The 8,636-nt window shown below is 49.1% G+C and overlaps 2 protein-coding genes across 2 annotated transcripts; one reads left to right on the top strand and one right to left on the bottom strand.

The window, feature by feature from the left end:
- Positions 1-340: 340 nt before the first annotated feature.
- LOC120706194 (formin-like protein 3) lies at positions 341-2,525 on the top strand. Its single transcript, XM_039990779.1, has 3 exons — positions 341-566; positions 1,494-1,626; positions 1,721-2,525. The coding sequence occupies exons 2-3, from the start codon at positions 1,554-1,556 to the stop codon at positions 2,338-2,340; spliced, it is 693 nt and encodes a 230-aa protein (XP_039846713.1). The 5' UTR covers positions 341-566; positions 1,494-1,553; the 3' UTR covers positions 2,341-2,525.
- A 3,434-nt stretch (positions 2,526-5,959) lies between these two features.
- Positions 5,960-6,537, bottom strand: LOC120709674 (protein FAR1-RELATED SEQUENCE 5-like). The gene is made up of 2 exons (XM_039995346.1): positions 6,447-6,537; positions 5,960-6,357 (listed from the first exon to the last, which is right to left on the bottom strand). Exons 1-2 carry the CDS (start codon positions 6,535-6,537, stop codon positions 5,960-5,962), a joined length of 489 nt encoding a protein of 162 aa, XP_039851280.1.
- Positions 6,538-8,636: the final 2,099 nt, after the last annotated feature.

Here is an 8,636-nt window from a genome sequence, read left to right as displayed (position 1 = left end):
AGAGTTTCGCAGCTGGGAATATCAAGAATCATCCTTGAGACTGATGCATCTGACTTGGTCAGGGGTCTGACTTCTACTGATCTTGATCAAAGTGTGGATGGCAGCCTACTCAAGCAAATCAGGGATTTCATTGATTCATCTTTTGATCAGTGTGTCATTCGGCATTGTCCGAGAAATTGCAACAAAGTGGCAGATTGCCTTGCAATGTATGGGGCGAGTGACGTTAGCTCTGGTTCAGCTGTGTTCATGAGCCAAGTCCCCTCTTTTGTTGCCAACTTGGTCCTGGGTGATAGGTTGGATTTGTTGTTTAATGGAAACTAGCTTTCCGAGTCTCAAAAAAAAAAGAGAGAGAGAAGCGAAGCGGAGGGGAAAATCACACTCCCCAGCTCAAAAATTCCCCCCTCCGCTACTGCTCCAAACCCTAGGCTTCTCGGCGCCGTGCGCCCCGGTCCCCTCCCTCTCAGCCGCTTCCGGTCTGCTGCGGCGCGGCGGCGGCGCTCCTCGCTCGACCCAGCGGAGGGGAGAGATCCGCGCGGGCGTGGATTGGTGTCGTCTCATTTTTGCGGGTAAGTAATCCTGGAGCTCGCCTGGATGGAATCCCGTATCCTAAGAGTTGCCTGGGCTCGCGCATCAGTCTCTACCCGCTCCATTCACTTTAGTCGTGGATTCGTGCGCTGCGCAGTGGTTTGGTTGGCGGGTTCGATTCAGTTCTTATTTAGCGCGTGAGATCGACATTGGTTGACGCCATATGACTTATCGGTACCCATTAAGTTGCTGGTGTGTAGTTTATTTTCCGACATGTTTTGGGGGTTCAACTGAATCCCCATGCCCGACCAAGTGCGCCACTGCACTAGAACAAGGCATCAATAGAGGGACTTCGCTGGAACTTCCATTAGTATTTCGTCTAATTCGCTTGGCAGCAACACTGAACACTCATAAGTCATAACTAAGTCTAATTTGCTTGACAGCAACACTGAACACTCATGTGAGAGGGGTGGTTGGTAACAGGTGGACGGATGCCGGAAGGTACAGTTTTAGAATACCTTAGCATACATGTAAACTGGCAGTTCTGGACTCTTTTTCACGTTTGGATTGTGCAGCTCTGGTTCTGGAGTTGGCTTGTACCTAGATGTTTTAAGTTGTCGTCATAATGGAAACCAGCACTATTGACTGACATGGCTACATCCCTGCTTAGAAATGTGTGGTGTCACAATCCATGGTGATGAGACTTGGACTGTGTGGTTTTTTCTGAATCAGTAGCCTGAGTGCTGTTTTAAGTAACATAATGGACCTATAGGAGTTGACTAATTGGACCTCTATTGTCAAGATGACTAACCAGACGTACTCCACTCCAATGTTTAGATATGATCATCATCTTCTACATCTGATAGTTAAAGTGATTAACCAGACATACTTCATTCCAATTTTTAGAAATGATAATCAGATGCTTACACCTTATAGATGGTTCTTCTGAAATTGATTTACTTTTGCAGTGCTGTGAGCAAACACTTAAATCCTGAGCAGTTGTCACAACATTTCTTCATTCCCATGAAATGTCACTGCTTAGTAGATTCTTCTACAAGAGGCCTCCTGATGGACTACTGGAGTTTATTGACAGGATCTATGGTATGCATAGAGAGTTTTCCTATATTGATCACTTCTTAGATCGGTTTATTATTTATGATTGCTTCAACTGATCATATCTTTTGGCATTGTACAGTTTTTTATTCATGCTTCAGCACTGAAGTTTTGCCTCAGGGAATGTATCCAGTCTATTTAAATGAGATTCTCACGGAGTTGCATGAGGAACATGTAGAATCCTCATTCCTGGCGATTAATTTTAGAGATGGAGATAAGAGAAGCCAGTTTGCTGATATACTGCGTGAATATAACATTCCAGTCATTGATTATCCACGTCATTTTGAAGGCTGCCCTGTGCTTCCTTTATCTCTTATTCAGCATTTCCTTCGTGTCTGTGAGCACTGGTTATCTAGTGGGAAAAATAAGAACATTATATTACTCCATTGTGAAAGAGGGACCTGGCCATTGTTGGCTTTTTTGTTATCTTGTCTTCTCATATACAAGGAATTGCACGGAGCTGAGCATAAAATTCCGGACATTATTTACCGTGAGGCACCTAAAGGGTTCCTACCACTCTTTTCTGCACTCAATCCAATTCCATCTCAGCTCCGTTACATGCAGTATGTAGCTAGAAGAAATATCTCTCCAGAGTGGCCTCCAATGGAAAGAGCACTCTTTTTGGATTGCCTGATTCTTCGAGCCATTCCAAGTTTTGATTCTGATAATGGATGCAGGCCATTAGTCCGCATTTTTGGGTGAAATCTTCTTGGGAAGAATGGTAGCATGGCTAACATGCATGATTTTTTTTCATGCCAAAGAAGAAATCTCTGCGGCTATGGATGCAAGTTATATTTATTTTGGGTCAATGGGTGGATCCAAAACTTTGATAAAATGAATTAGGATAGTATATGCGTAATTAATTTAGGAGGAGAAATGAATTAGAATGGCATGCCATCGTAATTATTTAGTTGACCCATAAAACATCTTTGGCTACCCATTTGCATCCTTATCTGCGGCACTATCGGCAGGTAGGTGGTACGTGGAATTCAACATGAACAATTAAGTTGCTTTCTATGACTCTATTTTCGGTTGACATCATTGAGGAATCATATTGTGTAGGAGGATTGTGATGTAATAAAAATTGATATACAGTGTCTAGTCCAGGGAGATATTGTTCTGGAGTGTGTACATCTCGATCTGGATCCAGAGAAGGAAGTTTGATGTTCCGGATAGTGTGCAATACTGCTTTTATACGTTCAAATTGTCGGGCACCCTAATTATGGACTAAAACGCCCCAAAAAAATACAAAACACAAACAAGCACATGGCCACAAATCCTCCCGGTGTAAAAGTCCCAAATGCACACTCGGCCCACGGCCCAACACCACGATACGGCCCTTCCGAGGCCTCACCTGCTGTGGAGCAAACTCCGTCTCGCTTGAGGGCTCCACGCTGAGGCCCCTCAAAGCGCAGGCAATCTCCGCCTCGCCCGAGGCCCCCTCAGCCGAGCCCTCCGCAGAGCCTCGGCGCGGGGAAAACTCCGCCTCATTCGAGACCCCCCTCGGCAGACTGGAGCTGCGTCCCAACCACCTGATGGGACTGGCTCATTTACTGCTAACCACTCCGCGGCATGGAGCGGGGTCAGACGGCGTCAGCCACCACGCCGCACACCGGACGTGACCGGCGTCCCGTCCGCCTGCTCCGATCACTGTGCCGCTATTCCCGGCGCGGTGTGGATCAGCGGAACACTGTGCGGACATGTCTGACACCGCCCCGCCACTGTGCCACCTGCTCCTTGTACTCTTTTCCCCTGCAGGACCCTCGACGGGCATGGGCGGCAACCCTCGAACGCAGTACGGCCTTTGACTGTAATGGAGCCACCCTCGGCAACACCCTCGACGCCTCGCCTCGTCAACGCAGAGCACAGCGCACCTCTACAACAATCGCCACGCCGCCAACTGGCGCCACGGGACAAGGACACGACCCGAGCACAGTCAAAGGGTTCCCAAGGACAACGTCCACACCCGACGCCATGCTCCACAGTGCCCGGCGCCAGGGGCCCTCAACTGTTCTCCCTCGATTCAGGGAGAAGAGAACGAATCTAGAGATCTCCCACACATGTAACCCTTCCCTCCTTGAGTCTATAAAAGGAGGGACGGGAACACGGACGCGGACATACGCAGACAGCCACTCGCACTCGCCTCTCCTCACATATTGGCACTTGCCTCAATCAACTCTAGCGCATCTAGAGGCTTGGGAGCTTCTCTCGCTCTCTCGCTCAAGCTTGTACCCCCTACTACAAGGACCCCGGTGCAAGATAATACAGTGCTCCCCTCTCTACTGGACGTACGGTCTCGTCGGCCGGAACCAGGATAAATCCGGGGTCATTGTGTTTCTTCTTGTATCAACCATCTAAGGACTGGGACACGCAGCATCATTACTAGTTGGTGCTAGACCGCGAGGTCCGGACACCGACACAAATGTATTGATGCTGAATAGCGATGATGTGGATATACTTTGGGGTTGAAAAGAGCGGTACCCAAGGAATTTTAAAGCAGAGGTAAAAATTGATGCACATACTTTGAAATTGCCCTGGACTAAAATGGATCACTAACACGATTTTGAGAATGTAGGTGCTATTTTGTGAAATCCCACAAGAGCTCCAACAGTAACACTGAATGGTGATATGAAGGGTGGTTTACCAATTGAAGCCTTTTCAGCTGTTCAAGAACTCTTCAATGGAGTTGAGGCTAAACCCAGACCCCTTGTCTCGTCCTTCCCTCGGTCATCCACCAGCTGCACATCTCTCGTCAAGTTCCACGAAAAGATAATCCAAGATGACCTGCACGGCTCAGCTCTAAGAATACTGAGACTTTGGGGGCAAGAGGCTCCCCAAATACATATGGCAATAAAATATATGATACGTATATCTGCAACGACCAAATATACTCAAGCACTCCTGACTTCAGCCGACCGATCAGCTCATCGTAAGACACCTCATTTAGTTCGAGGAGTGTCTCGATCAACATTGTGATTTGAGTGTACCTTGCCGGGAGTGCCTGCAGAAACTTGTGGACGATCTCCTCCTCGATCGGTGCACGCGTTGTTGGGGACCTTGAGCTGATGCGCAATCTTGTTGATGCGGATGCCGAAGTCATCCACGGACTTGCTGTCGCAGAACTTCAGCGCGTCGAACTCGCGCTGGAGCATGTTCGCCTTCGCCTTTTGCACACGTCGACGCTGACGTACATGGTTCTGATCGCGTCCCATGCTCGCGATCGTCTCCGCCGTTACAGCTTTTGCGATGACCTCAAGTGCCATACGGTCCTCGACGTAGTCGTAGGGGCCAATGCTCAACGCGATCTAGAGAAGCCGCCGCCGCTGCCGCTGATCTCCTTTGTGGCCCGATGGATCACAAGGCTGCCGCTGTTGCCGCCGGAAAAGCAGACCCGCATGTATATGTGCACACATGGGTCATCCGGGCCGTGAGATCGTGGATTGTGGACCCGGCATGGTTGTGGTTTGGTGGACATTCATTGGGTGGTTTCAGTCCTGCGGGTATTGACCGGTGAGGGCAGTTTGGGAATGGGAAATGTGGCACTGCTGCTCCAATTATTGACCATGCTCGGTGCAGCAGGCTGCAGCTGGCTCTCTCCTTTCTCTAGCTGCTCTCTCTCCTTCCTCTCGCTGCTCTCTTCTTCTCCAGCTCATTTCCCCATTGTTCCTCAGCTTTCCCTTTCCTTCTCTAGTGGTTGGCGCTGCCATGGACGGAAGCCGGAAACAGCCCCCGGTGTCCCCGTGCGCCACGGTGAAGTTCCGCACCGATCTCACATTTTCGCCTTGCAGCTAGTCATCCGCATCTGGTGGCCTGGAGTTACCGGGGGACATGCTGCATGAAGAGATGGTGGGCCTGTGTCTCTCCCCACCGAAACAAGGCATTAACTCCGAGGCTGACCGCGGCTCCCGTGTCTCAAAGGTAATCCCTTCCTTCTAGATTCTCCACCATTTACTTTTATTACTTCAAATTCAGACCTTTTGTACCTCTCCACATATTCAGCAGCTGTGTGCCTCACTGTGAACATTGTGAAGTCACTGTTTGGTAACACATCATAACTTTTAGATTTGTCAATCTCCTCACAGAACAAGTCATACACCTTGCTTGTATATATCTGTAATGCATGCCTTTCTACAGGCCACAACCTTTTCTTAATGCGTGCCTCCTGCAACACAGACCAGCTTAATTTTTTTAGTCCTGAACTGCATAACTAAACCATACAAAAAAGAATGTTTTTCCGCACACTGTAGTGCTAAAAAACTCACCTGTTTTGTGTCGTGCTCTGCCTTCTCCTCCTCCGTGTACATTGTATAGAGTAGCTTGTTCAAATTTCTACAAACCTATTCATTGATGAATTCCTTGGGACAACCCCTTTCAACATATGGTTTGCACTCTCTGACCTTTGTGTGCTTGTCATTCGTGCACAAAACTTCCCTTTGTTATACGCCTTTGCCCACTTTTTCCTCTTGTCATAAGCCTTCACCATGTAGTGATGATCTTTCAGCCCATACTTTTCCACCATCTGACCCCAAGCATTTTCAAATTCATCAACAGTGTACATCTCAGTAATAACCTTGTGGAACTCATCCTGAAAAGCTGCATTCTTCCTGTACAATGGGCCTAGCTCTATCCTTGCATCCTTAAACACATGCCATTTGCACCAAAGATGTGTAATCCCTGGCATTATTGCATTGATAGCAATCTCCATCGCCTTGCATTGATCTAAAAACACATGAATAAATAAAATACAACCGGTGGTTTGCAAAATTAACTGACAAATCAAATACCTAGTGTCCAGCAGCAAAACATACCTGTCAGTATTGTCTGCGGCTGCACCCCACCCATTAGTGCCAAGAACTCCTTGAATACCCATTTGAAGCTCTCAGCCTTTTCATCACGCATCAGTACCCTTGCAAATATGGAGCTTTGGAAGTGGTTGTTTACACCCACAAATAATCCGAATGGCATCTTGTATAGGTTTGTGCTGTTGGTGGTGTCAAATGTTACCACATTACCAAAACAACTGCAATTACTTCGACTCCTTCCTGATGCCCAGATCAATGTTTCAATCTGGTCTTTCTCATCAAGGTCTACACTGAACTGAAATACCGGGTCTTCAGCCCGCATCTTCCTAAATAGCTCCAATGTTTTCCTAATGTCATCATCCCTTTGTTCACGTGCTATTTGTGCACATATAGTCCGCAACAACCTTCTAGTGAAAGGAATGTTATCCATGCTACCAAATAAGCTTCCCATAATGAGGAATGTTGAGTACTCTATCCTGCTTGTGATGAGTGAATTGTCAACCGTGCGGTGTGATCGTGCGCTTGGTCTTTGGATTGCAGGTACACGGGCATCGAGTGTCGACGGGGAGCTGCCGTGGAGGTGCTGTGGCCGATGGACCGTGCGGTGGACGGCGGTGAAGGGTAGCCGGGACCGGAGCTCGGACCGGGCGGCAGCTGTGGCGTCCACTCCTGGATCGAGGGCGCAAGCGGCGACGGAATGCGGGTTTCTTGGTTTGCGCCACAAAACCAAGGAGGCAGACGGCGGTTGAAGACGCCAAGTCGTGGAGGTGACGGGCGTCGGTCTCAGTACTGACGGAGGCGACGGGCGTCGACGGCGTCTAGGGCCTCGCTGCGGGCGAGGAGGTGACGGGCGTCGGGCGGCGTCTAGGGCCGTCAGAAGGCCGAGGCGGGAACGGCGTCTAGGGCCACGACGTGGAGGCGGGAATCTTCCCGCGCGTGAGGTTTTGGCGGTTTTCTCAAAACCGGCCACCTACCCGGGTTTCGCGGACCCTCCAAAACCGCGGACCGGATCTTCGTCGACGTGGCGGCATCGCAGCAAAGACTTCGAGTCGAAGAAAGAAGCTCCGCCGTCGATTGAAGCTGTTCAGCAGGGTGCTGCTGACCCGACCGGTCTGACCGGTCCCCTGGACCGGTCTGACCGGTCTGGCCGCAGCAGCCGGGTATAAATACCCCCCCACCAGCCTGTGGGTGGGTGAGTCTCTTGAGTCTTTTGTTTTCTCTGGGTTTTTCCTTCTCCCTGCCCCTGCTCTAGGTTAGGGCCAAGAACTCCAACGCAAAAGAGGGTTAGGTATAGCTAATCTCTCAAATTTAGAGGGTGGATGATGGGCGGATGGCTCTAGCTTTGTATAGGTGAATTCCTCCGAAATTTATGAATGAAATCCTGTTGAGATTCACCTTGGTGTGCTGAGTACTCGTCCTCTCCCTTCTCCTTTGCGTTTTGGTCTTGATTTCTCCTCTTTTGGGATGTTTCGTGTTTAGAGGAATCAAGCTCGTGGATTCGTGGTTTGATGGACTCGTTGTGACGATTCTAATCTATCTAGCCTAGTGCCAAATCTGCAGGAATCGCGAGTTCTCACGGATTGCGATTTTTGGGTTCTTGATAAAACCCCAATTCTCTTTGATCTTGCCTTAATTTCTCACGATCTGTTAATCTTTTGGGAATATGTTCATGGGGTATATGCGAAGCTTTCCTCCAAGTTTCGTTGGATTTGGACTTCGTTTGCTCGAGATTTGACATTTGGAGCTTTGTTGGCGGGCTGTCTAGGAGCGACCGGTCTGTGCAACCGGTCTGACCGGTCTGCAGTTTGAATTCCCAGCCCGACCGGTCTGACCGGTCTGTGCAACCGGTCTGACCAGTCTCTGCAGTTCAGTTCTGCGATTTGCATCGTGTTGACTTTTTTGCTTCCGCGCAGTTACCTAGGGCTTTTCACTAGGAGATAGCTAGTCCATAGCTACTCTCTCATATCCTAGGTTCAAGGGCTTGCGGTGATTTTGGGATATAGGCCGACAGATCGATTTCGGAAGAAATTTTGATCGGCTCCCATTCACCCCCCCTCTGGTCGCCGGTTTCGGTCCCTCACATAATGCAATGTACCTTGCTTAGTGTGATGTTATTCTCACATAAGTACTTTATCATGTCCCTCACTGTCTGATCTATCTTGCTATGGGAACCCCACTCCCTTTTTTCTGCATCTG

The sequence above is a fragment of the Panicum virgatum genome, chromosome 5K (assembly GCF_016808335.1).
Source record: "Panicum virgatum strain AP13 chromosome 5K, P.virgatum_v5, whole genome shotgun sequence".
Classification (NCBI taxonomy): domain Eukaryota; kingdom Viridiplantae; phylum Streptophyta; class Magnoliopsida; order Poales; family Poaceae; genus Panicum; species Panicum virgatum.
The sequence above is the reverse complement of the archived record's forward strand: the minus strand, read 5'-3'. Positions and strand labels throughout refer to the sequence as shown.

What these genes read in the sequence shown, in the direction of transcription:
- LOC120706194 (XM_039990779.1), top strand. Translation starts at nt 1,554, where the DNA reads ATGTCACTGCTTAGTAGATTCTTCTACAAGAGGCCTCCTGATGGACTA. An exon ending in GTTTATTGACAGGATCTATG is followed by an intron (nt 1,627 to 1,720) that starts GTATGCATAGAG and finishes GGCATTGTACAG; the next exon opens with TTTTTTATTCATGCTTCAGC.
- LOC120709674 (XM_039995346.1), bottom strand. Translation starts at nt 6,537, where the DNA reads ATGCGTGATGAAAAGGCTGAGAGCTTCAAATGGGTATTCAAGGAGTTC. An exon ending in GCCGCAGACAATACTGACAG is followed by an intron (nt 6,358 to 6,446) that starts GTATGTTTTGCT and finishes ATGTGTTTTTAG; the next exon opens with ATCAATGCAAGGCGATGGAG.